General features: G+C 36.1%; 2 protein-coding genes and 1 long non-coding RNA gene across 9 annotated transcripts in view; 2 read left to right on the top strand and 1 right to left on the bottom strand.

Moving 5' to 3' along the window:
• Nucleotides 1–19838, top strand: part of LOC141394910 (ATP-binding cassette sub-family G member 1) — a 127228-nt gene extending 107390 nt beyond the window's left edge. For all 7 annotated transcript variants that reach the window (XM_073970070.1, XM_073970071.1, XM_073970072.1 and 4 more), the window contains 10 exons: nt 7879–7996; nt 8059–8239; nt 8313–8458; nt 17069–17307; nt 17380–17672; nt 17747–17915; nt 17980–18080; nt 18145–18300; nt 18415–18623; nt 18697–19838. In XM_073970070.1, the coding sequence (XP_073826171.1) occupies nt 7879–7996; nt 8059–8239; nt 8313–8458; nt 17069–17307; nt 17380–17672; nt 17747–17915; nt 17980–18080; nt 18145–18300; nt 18415–18623; nt 18697–18835 (1751 nt within the window). In that variant the 3' untranslated portion in view covers nt 18836–19838. The remainder of the gene's footprint in view (nt 1–7878; nt 7997–8058; nt 8240–8312; nt 8459–17068; nt 17308–17379; nt 17673–17746; nt 17916–17979; nt 18081–18144; nt 18301–18414; nt 18624–18696) is intronic.
• Nucleotides 1–21111, bottom strand: part of LOC141394917 (uncharacterized) — a 146027-nt gene that overhangs the window by 109562 nt on the left and 15354 nt on the right. The gene's annotated exons all lie outside the window — the stretch shown is intronic.
• The window catches only part of mtsh (mitoshell), a 56040-nt gene continuing 55297 nt past the window's right edge, over nt 20369–21111 (top strand). The window contains exon 1 of the mRNA XM_073970069.1: nt 20369–20504. The gene's annotated coding sequence lies outside the window, so the exon portion shown is untranslated. The remainder of the gene's footprint in view (nt 20505–21111) is intronic.

The raw sequence follows: 21111 nt of genomic DNA, 5'->3' as shown, positions 1-21111 counted from the left end.
ATTTCATGAAATTATGCGTTTTTAGATCGAATTCCCCACTACAGCAATAGGTCTGTACGATAACTTCGCAAGTAAAAAGTACTTGCGAGTTCTCAGTAACTTCTCTCCACTTATTTTACTCTCTCGAAGCTAAAAATTTGCAGAATGTTATCGAACAACAATTTGCTAAAACTTGCAAGAAGTCAGCTGATTTGACAAACAAGAAGTTTGGCGGATAAGATTTAATTTAACAATCGAAAATTGTTTGATTATCCATTGCTAATAATTCTCTTAATTAACGGCTGGCTCCGCTTTTAGCTGGGATTTGATACCTTAGAAATAAAACAATCATCACTAACTACAAAATAAGTCGTTTTCCATAATTTATTTAGTTATCTCTTCTCTTTTTTATCTTGTAATTACACTGTGCAAAACGATAATTATTAACCATATTCTGACACCGTAGTGTGATAGAACACGAAAAATAAGAAGACACGTGTCTCGCCGTTTTTCCCTATCACATCAACTTTCGCGGTTATATGCCTCCAAAGGTTTGAGGCTTTGATGTAGAAAGGGCCATTTAGTCAGGACTATATCTTCCAAACCGTTAGGAAATTTGAATTTATCTCGGAGGTAAAGTTGTAGCTCTTGTCTTAAGGAACAAAACTTGTGAACATATATAATCCATCAAGCTTCATCTGCAAGGTCTAAAACGCCATTGTTAAATTTTTTTTTAAATTTTTTTCTCAAGTTTTGTTATGCAGCTTTCAAACCGATCAAATTTGAAGCAAGCAACTAACTACAAAAATTTACCTCAGATCTCAATAAACATCTTTCTAGACTATACGAACTCTGTGGAAACGGATCTTAATGGTCAAAATAGCAAAACAATTGCGATTTTTATCCTCTTTTCTAGGATTCTGCTCCACAGATATTAAACCGTTCAAAATTCAAGAAAACAATCAACCACAATAGTGTAGCCAAGGCTTCAAGAAACACCTTTCTGGAATATGCGAAATGTCTATGAACGGTTTTTAATGGTAAAAATAGTAAAAATCTTTTGAAAATATCCAATTTTTATACTTTTTTCTCCGACTCTGGTCCAAAGATACGCAACCGCCCAAAAATTAAGAATACCGTCAACCACAAAAATGTACCTAAGATTTCAATAAACAACTTTTTAGAACATATGAAGATTCTAGGAATGATTCTTAGGGCTGAAATTCACGAACAATTAGTTTTTTTAACATTCCCCTGCTCGGGTTTGGAAATAACAAACTGCTAAAAACTCAAGGAAATTTGAAAGGTTTGTTATTTACGGAAAGAATGATCTAAAATAATCGAATTTTGAGCTTGAAGAATCGTTCCTAGAATCTTCATTTGTTCTAGAAACTTGTTTGCTGAAATCTAAGGTATACTTTTTTGTGGTTGACGTATATTCTAGAAAGATGTTTATTGAGATCTGAGGTAAATTTTTGTAGTTGGTTGTTTGCTTCAAATTTGATCGGTTTGATAGCTGTATAACAAAACTTGAGAAAAAATTTAAAAGAAATTTGACCATGGCGATTTTGAAGTTGCAGATGAAGTTTGATGAGTTATATGTGTTCACGATTTTTGTTCTTTAAGGCAAGAGCAACAACTTTGCTCTGAGATAAATTCAAATTTCCTAACGGTTTGGAAGTTATAGTCCTGACTAAATGGCCCTTTTTGCATCAAAGCCTCAAACTTTTGGAGGCATATAAACGCGAAAGTTGATGAGATAGGGAAAAACGGCGAGACACGTGTCTTCTCATTTTTGGTTTTCTATCACACTGTGTAGTCAGAGTATGGTTAATAAAACATGACTCAAAAAATTACACACAGTGTTATTATAATAACCAAATGTTTGTTTATGTTTTTGCCAAGAATTGCAAAGTCTGCCACAAAACATTCGAATTTAAATCAGCTGAACAAACTTGCAAATTCTTACAAGGAAAATTTTGCTTGCAAAAACTTGTAAGTTCTCAGTAACAAAAGTCTTCAAAACTCTCTCCAAATTCGCTCTCTTTTACTTAAAGTGGGGTACACACGATCAGTTTTGAATGTCGGTTTTGCTCAAAAAATCGGTTGCTTGCTAGTGTGGCCGTTCATTTTTGTCAGTCATCAGGCAACCACAAAATATTTTGTGGTTGCTGGGCTGTTTGACAGTTATCTATAATTCCCAAAACTCGACAGTCAAAACTTGTCGTTTGTACCCCGCTTTACAAGTTTGTTATCGAACAGCATTTTGTAAAAGTTTTTACAAATTTGTGCAAACTTTTGGGTTATCGTACAGACCTAATTTCATGATTTTACTCTACTATGGAACTCGATCTAGAAACGACTAATTTCATGAAATTTTTTAATTAAATTCACGCTAGTGTGGACCGGGACTTAGGAACTCAGAAGGTCTACCATTCACCATCCGCTACCAGCGAAGGCGTTCCATAAATATGCCTTCCCGTAGCTATGGCTATGATGCTTTCCTGCGCGTTGAGGACAATACCATTCTCTAACTCACTCGGAAATTAACGATATTTTTCGGTAAGTTAGCGACGAATAAGAAGTAGTCGTAAAGTTCTACCGATAGTAACAGTGTTGTCAACTTTTGTTAATGTTTTCATTCATAATTTTGCGTTTTTATTATACCGATTTTTGTCGGTAACTCAAACCAGTAAGGAAAGGATTAAAGTCGGTTGGGGCCGACTATATGATACCCTACACCACTGTGAGTATGTAAAATATATATTGGGACCTACAGCGAAATATGAACCGATTCCAAAATAATATGGCACACTTATTTCTGGATCAAATTCCGTCGCACATTCCAAATTTTATCGAAATCGGACATATATAACGTGTTTGGTGCAGCAAATACGTAAAATCGGGCGAAAATATATATGGGAGCTATATCAAAATCTGAAGCGATTTAAATATAATTTGGCACATTTATTTCTAGGCCGAATTCAATCACACATTCCAAATTTTATCGAAATCGGACATAAATAAGGTGTTTGGTGCAGCAAATACTTGAAATCGGCCGAAAATATATATGGCAGCTATATCCAAATCTTATCTGATTTCCATATAATTTGGCACACTTATTTCTAGGACGAATTCAGTGACACATTCCAAATTTCATAGAAATCGGTCATATATAGCGTGTGTTGTGCAGCAAATACGTAAAATCGGCCGAAAATATATATGGGAGCTATATCCAAATCCAAACCGATTTTCACCAAAAGCAATAGCGTTCTTCCTATGGCTAAAAAAATGATATTCCCCAATTTTCAGCTGAATCGGACAATAAATGCGACCTGTATGTTGCGAACAAAAATACATGGGCAGACGGACAGACGAACGGACGGACATGCATAAATCGACTCAGAAAGTTATTATATGTATATCCCCAAAAGGAACTATGGGTCGGTCTATTTTGTTTCCTTATGCGTGTTACATACCGCAGTCTGGTGTAGGGTATAAAAATGAGTTAGAGAATCGCACTACTGATATCTACCCCACCTTTTTATAACGGAACCAAGCTATAAATTCATTGCCAATCACAATAATTTACAAATTAAAATGACTAGGAATTATTATACGTTACAGGGCGGGCACAATTTGTTAGGGATTTGTATGCAATTTCAGTCAATCAATGACACACCAATACGTTGCTTTTTTCAGATACTTATTTTATTTTCTTGTCTTTTAATTACAGGTTTTACAATTTTAATTGCGTGTTATGGCGCATTCTTATTTGTACCTGTAACGGTTTTGTTGTTGTGATTGTTGTTGTTGGTTGTTGTTTTTTGTCATTTGCGTTCTTAAAAATTTAAAGTACGACGCCCGTCATTTGGGCAACCCTAACTTATTTTAATGAATTACAGGATGTAGGTTAAATATAAATCTAAAATAACGTTACGAAGTGGCAACAAAAGGTCTGTCTGGTTACCCTAAAATTTGTAACAATTTGTACCAATTGTTGCTGGAAGTCGTCTGTTAACACAAAAAACCAGCAAAAGAGAGCGATTCGAGAGATACATTTTGACAGTTCTTTCACTGAGAGATTGCAAATTTTTGCTGGACAAATTTCTTCTAGCAGCAACTAGCAATTCTTCTTCTTCCTGAAAACAATCAATCATCTGTTTTTAATTTGTTGTTGATTTATGTTTGTGAAAATTAAAAACAATTTTATTGTGGAAATAACATAGTCTAATTGTATTGTTTTATGGAGAACAAATATGTAAAGTGGAAAAATACTTTTTTTTCATTTTCTTTTTTGTTTTTAATAAAATACAACGTGTTTGCTTCCTTTATTGGCGGATAAATTGTTCTGTGTTGGCAAGCCAGCTGATTGCTTGCTGGTTTTTGCTGGGAAGGTGTCTGTTTACTTTTTACAAGTTTCTAGCAAAAGAGAATAAAAACCCCTTACTCTCTGAGGAAGTCCTTGCTGGGAAAGTAACCAGACAGACTTAAAATTATCGAAGATCCCATTTCGATTATGGGTACTTTACACGATATGTTTTTTACATATGGGTTGCCACTTTTTTATATACAAAATGTATATGCAAAGTGACAGCACATATCTTGTAAAGAACCCATTAGACTGCTGATCTCAAAATAATTTAAACCTGTTAAAATCGTTGACTTTTTAATCAATTAAAATAAACATTATAAGGTAATTTGTATAATGAAAAAAAATAAATTTATTATGCATTTTGAGATCAATAACACCAGGCCGATAAATAATTATCGATTCATTAAAATTTATGGGAAAGTGAATAATTTTAACAATTACATTGCAATTACAATGATTTTCTGTTGGAATTTGTCCCAAACATTTTTTTCAGAAAATATCCCAAGGAAACTATGAAACCAATTATCTATTTCATCGTAAAAATGGACTTATTGTTACAACTTTTGTGGAAACTGTGTATATTATATACAATTCTAAACATTCGAATTTTATACCGGCTTTAAACTTTTTTCTCGAATCTGAAACCACAATACACGAGAATTTTGTTTTGTAATAAACCATCACGGAATGAATGACAAGCGAATTTATGTTTAGTTGTAAAAAACGACGACGACGAGAAAATATTAACCACAAGGAAATTCCCCCATAAAGTCTAAACTAAATGATTGACACTACAAAACGTTGTAACTGTCATCTTATTTTCCAGTGAATTTGTTGTTCTATGTCATTATATTACATTATGAATAATCCAAAGGGCTATGATTATCACTTGATAATTATTAAATTAAATTCTCAATAACAATGTACAAAAATTACATTAGAAAACTAATAGGTGTGTACGATAACTTTCCCAGCAATAATTACTCTCTCAGGGAATTTTACTCTCTCAAGCAAGAAAAATTGCAGATAGTTATCGAACAGCATTTTGTAAAAACTTGCAAGATAGTCAGCTGTTTCCGAAAATGTATGAAATTTTGTTTTTGTTTCTTTTGATATTTTAAACCAAACGGAACAAAAACACAAATTTTAAAATTGCAGTTTATTTATTTAATGCTTTAATCCTATCCACAACGCTTTAGAATCTAAAAAAATGTGCAATTGTGAAATTTTCTTGTTCAAAAATGTTAACATTTCGAGTTGTTTACATTGAACAGGTGATTAAAAGTCAGCTGATCAGACGGGACAAATTTTCCCAGCAAAAATTTGCAAGTTCTCAGTCACAAAACTCTCCAAAAATTTCTCCAGACTCGCTCTCTTTTGCTGGATAATTTTGTTATCGAACAGCATTCAGTAATAATTTGTACGAACTTGAAGGAGTTGTGCTGAAGATTTTTTGACCTCATATTACAATCTCCAATAGACTTTCAGAGAACTTTGCCCAAAAAAATCCAAAACTCCGTTAAGCAAAAGAAGTCCCATTTCACCATTACGGAATGGGATTTCGGGAAGATGAAATCTATGGACGAACGAATTATAGTTGGTACCTAAAATACTACACCTGCGGAGAATACGAGGAAAGAGACATCGACGACCAAGAGGAGCTACTGAAAAAAAATCCAACTGAGAATGCGGTATAATGTTCTACCCAGAGTTGTTTGGGAGTGATGACTGAGAACTGGAGATTTTGTGGGTATAACCTATGGAGCGACGGGGTAGAATTTCTGTGGGGCATTTGAAGTAGGGATAGGTAATCAAAAGCAATAATCGGTTTTTCGATTTTGCGATTTTTGCGATTAATTTAGTTGTCCTAAAAATCGACTTTTTTGATATCCGCAGAAAATCGATTATTGGTCGATTTTGAATGTCGATATTTCTCAAGTATCGATAACTGTCCAACCATCCAGCAACCACAAAACATTTTGCGGTTGCATGATGAATGATAAAAATGAACGGCCACACTAGCAAGCAACATTCAGAACTGACAATGTGTACCCAGCTTTAAATATATGGGCAAAATCGAAAATCGATCACCAGATAATCGATAAATGCTTCCTCAGTACGTCGTAACCATCACGTGATTCCTTGTCAAAACACCCCTCTAACCAGTGCATTGCCTTCACAGCTTCAAGAAGCCAACTTCAATGTCTTCTTATCCCATTAATCATATGTAATCTTTAAGCGGGGTACACACGATCAGTTTTGCTCAAATAATCGGTTGCTTGTCAGTGTCATTTTTGGCCGTCATCAGGCAACCACAAAATATTTTGTGGTTGCTGGACTGTTTGACAGTAATCGATAATTCCGAAAAATCGACAGTCAAAACTGATCGTGTGTACCCCGCTTTAGTTATAGCTCATTTAGACTAGCCATAAATCCTCGACTGGATTTAATAAATTTGGAGGATTTAAATGGCAGTCAGCTGATTTTTGTTCATAGCACAATCACCAAGGTAGATGCATCAGCCCATCTGTAGTGGGATTCTGTAACTCATTTTTGCTGGTATCGATAATTGTCGGTAAATTTAAAATGCTTATAATTTCGATAATTAACGAAAATTTTCGGTAAGTTATGCTTGGTTTACATTTACGAAATCCACTCGATTTCATCTGTCAATTCCTTTGCGTATACGTCAAATGAAAACTCATCTGAAATCCATTGGATTTCTTTTGAGTGGATGTCGTAAATGTAAACCAAGCATTAACGATGAATAAAAAGTAGTCGCTAGCCTCTACCGACACAAACAGTGATGCCAACTTTTCTTTATATTTTTAGTCATAATTTTGCCGATTTTTGTCGGTAACAGCAAAAATGAGTTACAGAATCCCACAACTGATCGAATTTGAAACGTCAAAAGAATTTTTTGTAAATTGAATTCGTTTCAAAAAACATACGTCAAATTACAAATTTATTGTTTAATACTGAAAATGTTAGCACATTATGCTACTAATGCTAACTAAAGAGCAAATAAAGAATTTTTTATAGCAGTTTTCCCATCTAAAATAAATAAACGAATTATTTTATGGTTTAGACATCGTAAATATTAGTCTTGGTTGATTAAAATCAACATTGTACATCAAAACACATTTAATTTTCCCGCCTTGTTTAAAATTGTTTACATTTTAAATTATTTTTAGTGAAGCAATTCACCGATGCATCTACCTTGTTTGCTTGCAACTTTTTGTATTTTCTAGCAACATGTTGCAAAAATCAGAGTTGTATAAGAGGATTTATGCCAGATTTAAAACAAATCCACCCAATACGAGGATTTAATTTTGTATGGGAAATCTGGTAGATTTTGGCTGGATTTAGCAAATAAAACCGGATAATGTTAGCACATTCATCCGGCTAATGAAGTCATATCCAAATGGGCTATTATGTTGTTTTCCCTGAATCCTTTTTGGCTATTTCCTTTTTTTTTTGCAACACTGAAAGTAATATTCAATTCTCCATTTATTCATTTTCAGAAAAGAAAAAAGTACTTAAAGGAATTTCGGGAACTTTTCTGCCCGGTGAACTAACAGCTATTATGGGTCCATCTGGCGCTGGTAAATCAAGTCTAATGAATATTTTAACAGGTTTCACGTAAGTTATTACTATTCCAAAATAATTTTGAATGCGAAAAATACGAAGTTATTACATTTTAGAAAAAATGGTGTCAGTGGCACCGTCAAGTTTGGAGACGCATCAAAGGCCCGTAAATTATGTTGTTATATAATGCAGGATGATCATTTCTATGCATGGTTTACCGTTGAAGAAACAATGATGTTGGCAGCCAGTCTAAAGATATCGAATGAATCGCTGCCGATACGTGATAAAAAATTATTGGTAAGTTGGAAAAATGGGGTGCAAACATTGAGAATTTTATTAATTTATTTTCACTGTTACTTTTTTTTCACAGATTGAACAAATTTTGGAAACGTTAAAATTAACAAAAACAAAACATACGCGGTGCAGTCGATTATCCGGTGGCCAGAAGAAACGTCTATCAATTGCCTTGGAGCTAATTGATAATCCTGCTGTATTATTTTTAGATGAACCCACAACGTAAGTAAATTGGAGGCTTGACATTTATCTTAGACAAAAACCATGACACATTCTAAAGTAAAGAAGCAATTCACAGAAATGCGTTATTGTGAACAAAATTTGGCGTTTGGTCTGAACTTGAGCAACTGATGTAATAATAATAGTAATAATAATTTTTTTGCGGTTTGAGATGGAAAAATGCGTTACGCATTTGACGATGTTGTCACCAATGAACGGAAGCAAACAAAACGATTCCCGTACCAATCACACAAAGCCACAAACTTTTCAGCTTCTCTGAATCGTTTCATTCTCACAACCAAAACAAAAACAAAAACTTTTCAATGTAAAAAGATAGAAACCGAACGATTGCCGAATTGTAACTTCGGCTATGCTTTGCCGAGTTGTTTCATTCACCACCGAAACAAAAAGTATTTTTGGGAAACGTTTCCCGTGCGTATTGTCAATGACACACTCAGACACACGCACATGTGATTGCTTAACAACCCTATAAGTTAGCATCAGCATACCACAGTGAATTTTATCAACCACCAAACGTTTTTGATTTATTCACATGTGTTTAGTACTATTCCGTTTTCTATCTGCTCTTGTGGAGTTGAGTACTTTTCGCTTGTCGTTTTGTTTGCACTCACGAATGTAAACAAAACAAAACTAAACAGCGAGCTCGGCCAACGTGGGTTATGTTTCGTTTTGTATTGTTCCTATTGAAAATATGAAACGAAACGATTGGAAATGTTATTTAAAGTATTTTTACGTACGCTGGTTGTCACAGTCGCCTTATGCCGGACTCCATCTTCATACCGGCTAAAATCCCACCTCTTTTCACCCCGGGGATATGAAACCACCTCGGAACCACTTTCGCATTACTTCGAGGTGGATCACCTGATCGATGTTTGTTTAAACCAAATCTGCTGCGATTAATGCCTGCGTCCAGGCCCCGCTTTACTTTTATGCAGTCGCGTCAACGTCTTTCTTCTTTTAACGTAGTACGTTAACAGCAAATGCTCTTATCAGCTCCCAGTTTCTTTCGTTTTGCACATCTTTTCAGTAACATTTGCACAAGTAAGTGAACCAATCTTAGCTTCTAGAGTATTCCGTCTATTTTCCCAACGCGCACAGTGGCAAAAAGTATGTTCAACATTATCAAGAAATTCTTCTTCTTCTTCATAGATGCAATACGGCGAATTGCATTTCCTCATGTTGTACAAGTATTTTCGCAAGTAGCCGTGTCCGGAGAGCATCTGTGTAAGCTAATTGCTTACTTCTCCTTGCTTCCTGTTGTGCCATTTTAGGACTTCTGGAATCAGTTTGTGCGTCCATCCGCCTTTTGTATCGTTTGACCACCGGCGGTGCCAAGTCTGCATTGTTTAACGTCTTATCGGTGACATCGGCTCGGAGTAGACTGCACTCTTCCTTCGTTCTATTGCTTGTAAGTCTGTAGGAATCATACCTGCTATTACTAGAATTGCTTCTGAGGAAACAGCACGATACGCCGACGTCACTCGGATCGCGGCTGTTGTTTGAACGGACAGAAGTTTTTTTGCTCGAGTCTGCTTTTGTAACGTTGCTGCCCAGATTTCTGAGCCATAGAGAAGTATGCTGTTGATCACCTCCATAAATATTTTTCTCCTGCTAGGCAAGGGACCGCCAATATTTGCCATCAATCTACTGAGTTGCGCAGTTATTTTGGTCCCCTTTGCTGTTGAGTTCTCTATCTGTTTAGAGAATGTGAGTTTTGTGTCTATGTTCATTCCTAAGTACTTTAGCCATGGCTTAGACTGGATGGTTAAACCTCTTAAATCGATTTCGATATCAGTGTTGATGTGTCGCTTTGTTAGCAGTAGGACTTCGGTTTTTTTGCATTGTCAGTTCCAAACCGTGAGATTCTAGCCATTGTTTGCCGGAGCTTCCGTTCCGCCTCTTCAGTGTTTCACGCTTTTATCACGGCCGCAATGCCGTCGGGGTATCCCACGAGGAAGGTGTCATCAGGCATCTCTATTTTTAGAATTTCGTCATACGTCGCATTCCACAGATCAGGTCCCAGTATTGATCCTTGTGCGGCATCAGAGGTAATTTGCACCTTTTTCGTACATTGCTTGGTTTCATAAATTAATATGCGGTTCCTAAGGTAGTCTCGTATAATATTCATGAGGTACTTCAGAACTTTGAAGATTTTGCTCAGCGTTTCTAACACGGCCACCCATCGCAAGCTGCTAAAAGCATTTTTGACATCTAACGTTGCTAGCAAGATAATCGGTCTTGAATAGTGATTTCCTTGTTCTGCGCTTTCTACAGTACGTATGACTTTATCCAGGGCACCAATAGTAGACTTTCCGAGACGAAAGCCATACTGAATTCTGGAGAGCCCACCTGCCGCGTTTATTGCATCTCCGAATCTTGGTTTTGTTAGCTTTTCAAACATTTTACCAACTGTATCCAACATGCAAAATGGCCTATATGATGATGATGATGAAGGATCTTCCTTTCCCTTGCTTATTAGGACCAGTTTTTGTACCTTCCATATATCTGGGAAAATACCCTCAGTTAAGCACGATAGCTCATCTCTTTTATGACCTCACCTGGTCGGGCCAGGTGGTTTGTTGTTTTTGAGACTGCGGGAGGCACTTTGTAGTTCTTCAGTGGGAAAAAATAATAATAGTAATAATAATTATTGTAAACAAGGATCCGATGTTAGGATAGAAACACAGGTCTTTCCTTATTGAATGCTATACATGCACTGTTTATTAAAAGTAAAATTATTCTTAAGGACTAAATAGTAAAATATTACTTAACCTACTTAACTAGTGTGTAGAAAAGAGAAAGTGAGAGTGCACATATTATGGAGGGGTCGTAAAATACTCTTATCTTACATGCGCATACTGTAGCCAGCAACCACATGGTTATTAGACTGCTCATAGATTGCCTGTACCAATCTATTTCAGACATACCACATGTGGGAATGGAAATTCTTATCTCCTTTCTTCTAACGACCTCCCACGATAAGGAGTTCTGCTTGCCACATGTTTACTAGAGTTGCGTCGTTCATGAACGAACCGGCTCAAAGGAACGATTCCGTGAAAAGAACGAACGGATCCGTATCCAGCCCATTCTTTTATATCGTTCATTTAGATCCCCGATGAACGAGTCATTGCTGCTTACAAAATTAGCAGCATTGGTTTTGCAGTCAAACTCTAAACAAACGCTGCGTTAGCGCAAACAGCACAAATTTCCACACAAAACAAACAATGATTCAGAGAGCTACTCTCGCTCAGTAACTCACCTCGTTCACATCTCGGTCATATCTTTCTTTTGCATCATTCGTTCATCTGCTTCTTTCATGTCAAAACCACCACCACTACGTTCAGAAACAAAACCACCCCCATTAGCACACAATAGCCCTGTTCCTTTACGTTCAAGAATCTTCAAGTTTTACAACTTTTTACTCGAAAAGCGTTCCTTTACTTCAGACACAATACAATTCATATGGGAGCAGTTTTCAACTTTTACCACTTTTGCCGGTTTTACCATTTTCAGAAGTAAAGGAACAGGCCAAATGTGTCATTCGTGAACGAACATTTTCAAAAGAACGATTCGGTGAAAAGAACGACAGAGTCATATGCAGCAGAGAACGAACGACTTCAAAAGAAAATAATAAAGTCAAATGTATTGTTGAACGAAAAAGAGCCAACAAACGAAGTAAACGACCCGGATCTTTTTGGTGAACGGAATGAAAAAGATCGATCCGCTCAATGAACGAGATTGCCCAACACTAATGTTTACCCTTTTCAAGTGGACTGTATTTAAACTAGATCCCTATTTAACAATATGATCTCTAATCTACACACGCAACCCTCACCAAGACATTCACTATCTTTATTAGAAAATTAATATGTTCCTCCGTGAACAATAATAATAATAATTGTTCTTTAAAACATCCCAGAAGGACAAGGGAGACTTATATCAACGAGCTCAATGATATGGGACCTAGCGTTTATCGCCGAGTCCGAACGGCGTGTCTTAATACACCACCTGTAGAGAAGTTTGATGTTGCCTGGCCTGGGAATCGAAGCGCAGACCTTCATAGTGCAAGGCGAAATTTACACTTGCATCTTAAACCAGTATTTGGGGCAAATACGCCATTTATTTGACAAATCGTCGGTGTCATGCTTAAGTGTTCAATACGCCATTTTTCAAGGTTTTCGCGTATGCTCTTTCTGAATTTTTGGTCGGTTTTTTCCTATCTGTTCTAGTTTCCGAGATATCGATACGAAAGCTTATGTTCTTTTCTGGTATGAGATTAATATTTTAATAACTTAGGCCATGTTTATATTATAGCCTGTTGCAGGGTTAACCTTCTTAAAGAGGATTTATTTGACGTATACGCAAAGGAATTGGCATTTGAAACCCAGTGGGTTTGTTAAATCTGGTTATATATAAACATACTATTAGAAATTTTCGACTTAGAAGGTTTGAATTTATTGAGGCAAAGATGGGAAATTTTTCTTGTCACTTTATTCTATGTGATTTACAATAGCTTCGTTCCAGTACTTTTTTAATGATAAAGGTGTGAAAATAGCAAACTGTCGAAATGAGTCCAACACACAAATTTTTCCAAAATGTACGGGAACGAAAAAATGGCAGAAACGTCAAAAAATCTGGAACAAATGTCAAAGGCGGCGTGTTAGCGAATCAGAAGCCGGCAAACATGTTGCACAATTTTGCTCGCTCAAATTTGTCGTGTAAAAAGTTTCTAAAGAGAAAGCTATTCAGCGCCATTTTTGTTGAAAGAGAAGTTAACATTTTGCAACCTTTTTGGTGTACGGGAACGCATTTCAGGGAGAAATGTGTTAAATGTGTAAAAACTTTTTAGTTCTGGAACGAAGCTAATATTTTGCATTTGTGCCGTAAGTGTGGATATGGAATAAATCGGCAAAAATTCTATTTTTAAAAAATCGCTATAACTTTTATATTCCAACAGATATTCCTCTAACTTTTGCAAAGGTGTTCTATATTACTATTACTAGTAAATCTAGTTAAAAATATAAATATTTTCTTCAGTCATCTCCAAGCAGTTGTGACACAAACATTAAAATGCGGTTTTCTCAAAACTGGAAAATGGCGTATGGAACACTTAAGCATGACACCGACGAAATAATCAATGGAATTGATAACTTAATTGACATTAAAAAAAAACTGTTAGCTGTAAATGTAGCTTTATACTAAAGATTAAAACATGTTTAGATCATCTTATACATACATACATATGTACTTTGTCGCGTTCTGCTGTACAATTAAAAATTAATTTTTCAATTAGCTATAAAAACCTTTGGGTTATATGTGTAATTAGTAAGGCTAGTTTAAAATGTTTTTGCTCACGTGGCATTAATAAAATGTAATAACATATGATTTGCAAAACACCCAATGTGATTTGGGGTCATTAAAAATTTTACAGCTTTTTGACATTGATTAGCATTTATTGCCAAGTAAAACAAGTCGGAAACTTGTAAAGTTGTTTTAACTGCTGATATAAAAAGTAAATAGTGCAGCGTATTATTTTGTATACCTACATGTTTTAGGTTAACAGTGGCTATACACTTTGATACGATGAAAACGTGACGGACGAACATGACTAAATCGACATCAAATTGTGTGATAAGCCGGGATCCAAGAAACTATACGAAGTGGATTCTATTTAAATGCTTGTAGTACACTGATATATTTAACCTAAAAATATTCTTAAGAACTAAGTATTACAATATGACTTAACATAACTTAGACTAGTGTGTAAGAGAGAGGGGGGGGGGGGGGGGGGGGGGCAGTGCACAAATTTGCACGAACGCATCTGCCATACAATCTTGTGGAGAGGTCATTCACATACTTTGTTATCTCGCATGTGGAAAGCAAACTAGCTACACATGGTTATCAGTCTGCAGCATAGATTACTTCCAGCAATTTAACTCAGACATTGGCATTGAAAATTCTAATCACATTTTATTCAAACGATCACCTACGATAAGGCGGTCTATTTACCGCATTTTTATATTTTTCAAGTGGACTGTATTAAAAATAGATCCCTGTTTAACTAAATAATAGCCCTTGTCACTACACACGCAACGCTCACCAAGACATTCACTATGTTTATTAGAAAATAAAAATGTTCCTACGTGAACATTGTCTGTCTGGCTAGTTGGAGCGCATGATAAATATCGAACGAATAAACCGATTTGATCCAAAGTTTGCACATCGTAATACATAATTTTCCAGACATAGATCTGGTTCGAATACGGACTATACCGGACCACTTTTTAAGGATACCGCCCACACAAAATTTTTGTCAACTGCAAAATTTTGCCCATAGTGAAATTTCTTCCAAACGTACATCAACTTCCAAGAAAATCAGCGTTGTTGCTACTACCAATTTTAATTGTTTTGCAGTTTAATAATCAATTGCGGATTCGTTTACGATGGCTAGGTTGAGAAGAGAAGGCGATATGCCATTGACATAACCTCTTAAGGTCTTAAACTCGTCGTTTGCCCTAATTTGGTTGAGTTCTTGTATTGTGTCATTTCCCAGGAGTTGGTTTTTATAGTTGCAAAGGCTGGGCAATGCTAGAGATAGTTTCGTTGTCCTATTCTGCATGTTCTGCATTCACTGTTTTCTACAACAACCTATTTTGTTTAGGTGCGTTCCACTAATGTAATTTTTACTCAACAACAGAAGTTCATTTGTTTAGTCCTCGTTGGGGTTTTTGTATTTTTTCCTTGCCTTTTCACTCCTTGGAGGCTTATCTAGATGACTTCAGTCATAGATCTTCTAGTAAGAGAGCTTCTTAGGAGTCACTGACGGGTTTGTCTCCCTCTTGCGTGTGTTCAAAAACTCCTGGCTGTTTTGTTGATCATCATTCTCCTCTCCTTCCCAAGTCCCATCACAAGGAGTGTGCCATCCTCTTTTTCCTCCCTGTGAAAGACTTCCCATGTATTCACTTCCAAGGTCTTATTTTGTTTAACAAAGACTTTGAGCATGCGCTCCGGTGGAGTTAACTGCGCTGTTGCTGTGGTGTTCGTAGTCAGGGTCGGTCCCAGTTTCTGATGGTTGGGTCAAGCTAAATTTCTCCCAAAGCTTTCCTGTTCTCCTTTAGGTTGTGTGTTTGTAGTAGTACCTTCGACCACAAGTACCAAGGGACCTACACAAAAAGAAGGGAAAAATTTGATGGGTAACTTTTCCCGAGAAGATTATTGTCTCGAATTTGCAGCCATAGCCCTTGACGTATACCGCCGATTTGGTCAGATAAGGTATTTTGTCTGTCCTCACCAGCTTCAATTTGCCACCTTAACAAATAGTTCCTAAACTGATGACTACCTCCCTGAGGCTGCGGATTCGCATGTGGGTACCAGTTGGACATAAAGAGGTCCCCCTTAAGCTCACTGCTGATTATTTATATTGGTCCACGTACGAGAAGTAAGTAGATGGCGGACATGCTCCGGTTTCCTTTTCTGGAAGGTTTTAGACTTATTTTCTGAGTCACTCCAGAAGATTCTACGGTCTCGCTAACTCTCTTCATGTCCGAGCTTACCTTGTCGCTCTCTGTCAAAGGATAACATCGGCAGTCTTCTCCGTGTTGGACTTGACCAGGTTTATTGGGGACATGTGAATCTGGGAAGCTCCTTTCTTCTTCGCCACTTCTGAGAAAGTGGACGGAGTTTTTTGACTTTCTTTGCAGCTCTACATAAAGTGGTCCCCTCAAGCTCACTGCTGACTATTTATATTGGTCCACGTAAGTGAAGTATGTGTTCCAATATTTTGTCGTTGACCATATTTTCGATGGCCTCTTGATTATTTTTGGGTAGCCTACCAGCCCCTCTATTTGTGTCGATCACCGCATGGCAACGCTCGTACTTGTAGTGCCTTTTTGCTACCTCGGCATAAATAGATGGCGGCCCTGTTCCGGTCTTCTCGATCATTTTACTCATCTGGAAGGTTCTAGACTTATTTTCTTCATTCCAGAAGATCCTGCGGTCACGCTGACGGTGACTGGTTGTGACATTGATGACATATTCGTCTGTAGTGACAAAACAATCCGATGAACTTGATTATGGTGGACCAAACTGGGCTGTTGGACAAGGCGTCAATGGAGATACGTTGGCAAAAATCTCGGTGTGGGGGACTGGTTGCGAAGTGGTTTTTGGTGCTACTGCTTAATCACAGCATCACAGAAAAATTTTCTGTAGAATTCTGGTAGATAAGGTTAAAGCTTTGCTTCGTGAATCGCTTTGAAAAGGAGTACTCTCACGTCGAGAAGCGTTCGCTACCTCTCGAACGGAATCCGCTGGTTTTCATTAATGACTTGGTAGAAGAGCTGTTTTATTGTTGAAAAGGCAGTTTTGCTTAATTTCTTCCTCTTAGCGAGATTTTAGTATAAGTGAGCTTGTTCGCCTCATGCCGTTCGTGCACCATGTAACATTTGCAGCAGTCTTGGCGATTTTACCAAGAATTAACGCTGCTTTCCGACCATCGGACAGACATTTCTTTTTTGTTGATATTCGAAGGTTTTCCATCTTTCCAAATTGTTACGTAACGACTAATCTTCTTCCCCGTTATTTTGATTCTTACAGCGGCCTTGACAGTTCCAGTTCCTTTGATACGATAAAACTGCTGCAACAATTGGCCAGTCACGGTCGCACAATTGTCTGTACCATACATCAGCCGTCCTCAAATATTTACAATTTATTCAATCAAATTTATGTGATGAGTCAGGGCTATTGTACCTATCAGGGAACACCAGATCGAACGGTGGACTATTTTAAATCGCTGGGTTTAGAATGTCCAGCCTATCACAATCCTGCCGATTTTTGTAAGTATGAATGAGGTTATAATGAATTCAAAGAAATGAAAAAAATCTTACATTTTTCCCATTGGTTTCCAGTACTTGAGTGCGTTAACGGCGATTACGGAGACTATACAATGGCTTTGGCCGAAGCTGCCCAAAAACCAGAATGGCGTCATGACTATAATCGCAGCAGGCCTGCAATTATGGGCAGTGATAAAATTGTTGAGGCCAATTCAGGTATTAACGGCAACACCACTGCGACGACCAATGGCAAAGTTTTAAACTCCTCCAAAACATTTTCTAACAATGATCATTTATATCCACCACCGGAATGGATGCGTCTATGGTTGTTGATCGGCCGTTGTCATGTACAAATATTTCGTGATTGGGTAAGTAGTAGTTGTAGATACCTTTAAATAACCCAAGCCTTTGTAACCTCTTTTTTCCATTTTTCCCTTTTCAGTCTCTTACCCACATAAAACTATTGATGCACATTCTTTGTGCCGTTATTATTGGTTTACTTTTTGGTGATTCCGGTTCAAATGCCGACAAACAAGTATCAAATTTCGGTTCGTATTTGGTGCACACCCTGTATCTTTGGTATACCACCATAATGCCAGCAGTTTTGAGATGTAAGTATGATAATATCCTGCGGCCTCTGGTCAACATTTATTCACCCATAATTTTTTGTTACAGTTCCCCAAGAAATTGCCATCATAAAAAAGGAATCATTTAATAATTGGTACAAATTGCGTACCTTTTATTTGGCCACATTGATAACCTCAACTCCCGTCCATGTATGTTCGAATTTTTGCTTTGTTATTGCTGTTCCACTTTAATTACATGTTTATTTTTATTTAGATCATCCTATCATCGGTTTATATAACAATTGCTTATGTTATGACTGATCAGCCGTTGGAATTGGATCGTTTCGTAAAAATGATCTTATCATGTATGATGTTGACCATATGCGCCGATGGCTTGGGCATTTTTCTGGGGACGATTTTGAACCCCATTGTAAGTATATAGGTTTTAAAAAATTCTTTAATTTGTTCATTAATTATTTCTATAGTTTATTTCATTAATTTAGCCAAATTTTGTCTAATTTCTGGTCTCTTCTTTTTATTTCAGAATGGCACATTTGTGGGAGCTGTTACAACCTGCTTTATGATGATCTTCTCGGGATTTTTGATTTTGCTAACCCATATGTCCAACTTTATGCGCATGATATCATATATATCACCACTACGCTATGGCCTAGAAAATATGGTGCTAGCCATGTATGCAAACAATCGACAAGATACGATATGTCCCGAAGATGTTCTGTATTGTCATTTCAAGTAAGTTTCTATCAAAAATATTATTAAACAATTCAATTTGTATACATTATTTAATCTTGTATTCTCTTTACAGAAACGCTGCAACAGTTTTGAAAAGTTTCGGCATGGAAAATGGCAATTATGACTTGAATTTGGGAATGTTGGTGCTGCAATTGGTGACATTTAAATCATGTGCCTATTTTACACTAAAACGTCAAGTAAAACATCAATAGTGTGTGAGCGGTGATACTTTAGAATGTTGTTGGTGGTGAGCAAAGGCCGCACAATACAAATGCCACAAATTAGTATTAGTAGAAATATACAAAATCGTAAAATTTTTGTAAATTTATTAATGATATCAAGGTATCCAGACAAACGCTTAATTTTTTAGGGATAATGTTTATTAGAAATTAATTGGCGAAAACAAAATTAAAAAAAAAATGGAATGTTGTATTATATATGAATTGCGATATGTAAACCATTTAGTCCTCAGGACACTATGAAGGAGTTCACATTTCTTTAAGTACTCAGGATATTTCTTTTTAATAGAAGTGCCTTATATTTAAACGGACCTGACGTGAATGAAGGAATCACGATACAAAAATATAATATAATAACTGCATACAGTACAGCAAAGATTTATATATGGAATCTATATGTATGTATGTATATACATTTTGCAAAATCACTCTGTGAACGATCACAAGAAATGTGGCTGTTAATTTATTTTGGGGTTATATTTGTTTTTGTTATTCAGTTAATTTAAAAAAATTTCCAATGTAAAATAACATTCTTTAACACAAATGTATATCTCAAGAACATAGTCGACATTTATATAGTAAGTTAATCTAATTGTGAGGGCTTTTCTAGATAATAAGTCGTAGTAGTAATAGTAACAAATATTAGTTTTGAAAGCATGCCGCTATCAGGGATTTCAAATGTTAGAGCTTCACTTGAAGTCCTTACCACAGTAAAGGGTATAGCGGCCGGCATATTTTACATTTAGTTTGTAATTATGGTTAATTATGGATTGTGATAACTTGTTATTTAAAACTAAATATATACAAGTATGTATACATACATTTAGTAGGCATATAGTTTCATTTTTTTTTAATTTTGTAATGTACTTATAAATGAATTTTGTAAAAGAAAAACAAAACTGCACTGCTAATAATGCACAATATAACGAATGAATTTCAGATGAACAGAAAATATAAAGCATTGAATGCAAACAAATATGTTGTTGTTTCATTTTCAACTTGCTTAGGTGACCATCGAAAGACAGTTTCTGAAATAGGACGAGGATAAAGTCTTCAGGGTCCCTAAACATTCAATACCACTTTCACATTACTTACTTAAGGGTGTTCTACACGGTATGTTTTTTACATATTTGTGCATACCAACTGTCACCTTTTACAAATCTGAATTTGGTGGAATAAGAAGGTGTTACATCAAATCATAGCTTTGTTCCTTTATTTTTTTAATGGTAAAAGTGGTAAAAGAGAAAAGTGTCAAAATTGCTCAAAATTGTTCTCTCATGAACATTTTTACCAGAAAAGTAAAGGAACGGAAAAATGGTAGATCTGGCAGGAATGTCAAAAAGAAACATAAAAAATCAATTTTCGTCTTTTATTTCACAGTTTTTAATTTAGTTTTGTCAGCGTTCGACTTTTTCTTCTTCCATTTTCTTTTTCATTGTGAAATAATCGTCAAACAAAAGTCGAAAAATCAGTTCTGCCATTTTTTACCTGCAGAAATTTTGCTGGTAGGCTGTGGTAGAAGAGAAAGCCATTCTCGCTCTCTCTCCACTCTCACTCTCTTAAAAATTGCTTCCAGTTTTGCCACTTTTCGGGGTTAAGGAACGCTTTGCAGGTTAAAAATGGTAACAAATGGTAACCTCAGGTAAGTAGAGGAACACAGCTATAATCATCAGATAAACAATTCTTAAGTGACTCAGGCCTCACTTAGAAGTGTCCGCACACGCGATAAAAGATAATCATAATAATGCTATAGGTACTGTTTGCGTAATGCACCAACAATTTTCTTTTCCTTGGCGTGTCTCCGGAGTGACGGGGTTGCTTTTTATTTCACTCATACATCCACACATGTTTTCGTTTTGTTCATGCCACAATTAATAGGTAGATGCATCAGCCAACAACTACAACAAAAACCAGTTCAGTACTGTGAAATGTCAAATTTTTTCCAAAAATAAAGCGATATACATAATTTTTTTCAACAAAATTTTGTTATTTAGGTATTAATAAACACATTACGGCAAAAATCAATCAAAAATTCACAATTTTTCTTTTAAATTTTTGTTTTATAATTTTGTGTTTTCAGTTAGAACAACTTTTTTGACAGCCCAGCTGATGTTGATGCGGACAACTGAATGATTGTGCCATGGTTTTGATTGTATTTTGTTGGTTTCCACTGCGACACTGATCGCATTGAATTGATTGCAAATTTTGACATCTTATGTTGCCAACAATTGCCGATGCGGCTACCTGTG

This window comes from Musca autumnalis, unplaced genomic scaffold, assembly GCF_047663935.1.
Source record: "Musca autumnalis isolate F117 unplaced genomic scaffold, ASM4766393v1 scaffold_2, whole genome shotgun sequence".
In the NCBI taxonomy this organism is placed as follows: domain Eukaryota; kingdom Metazoa; phylum Arthropoda; class Insecta; order Diptera; family Muscidae; genus Musca; species Musca autumnalis.
The sequence above is the reverse complement of the archived record's forward strand: the minus strand, read 5'-3'. Positions and strand labels throughout refer to the sequence as shown.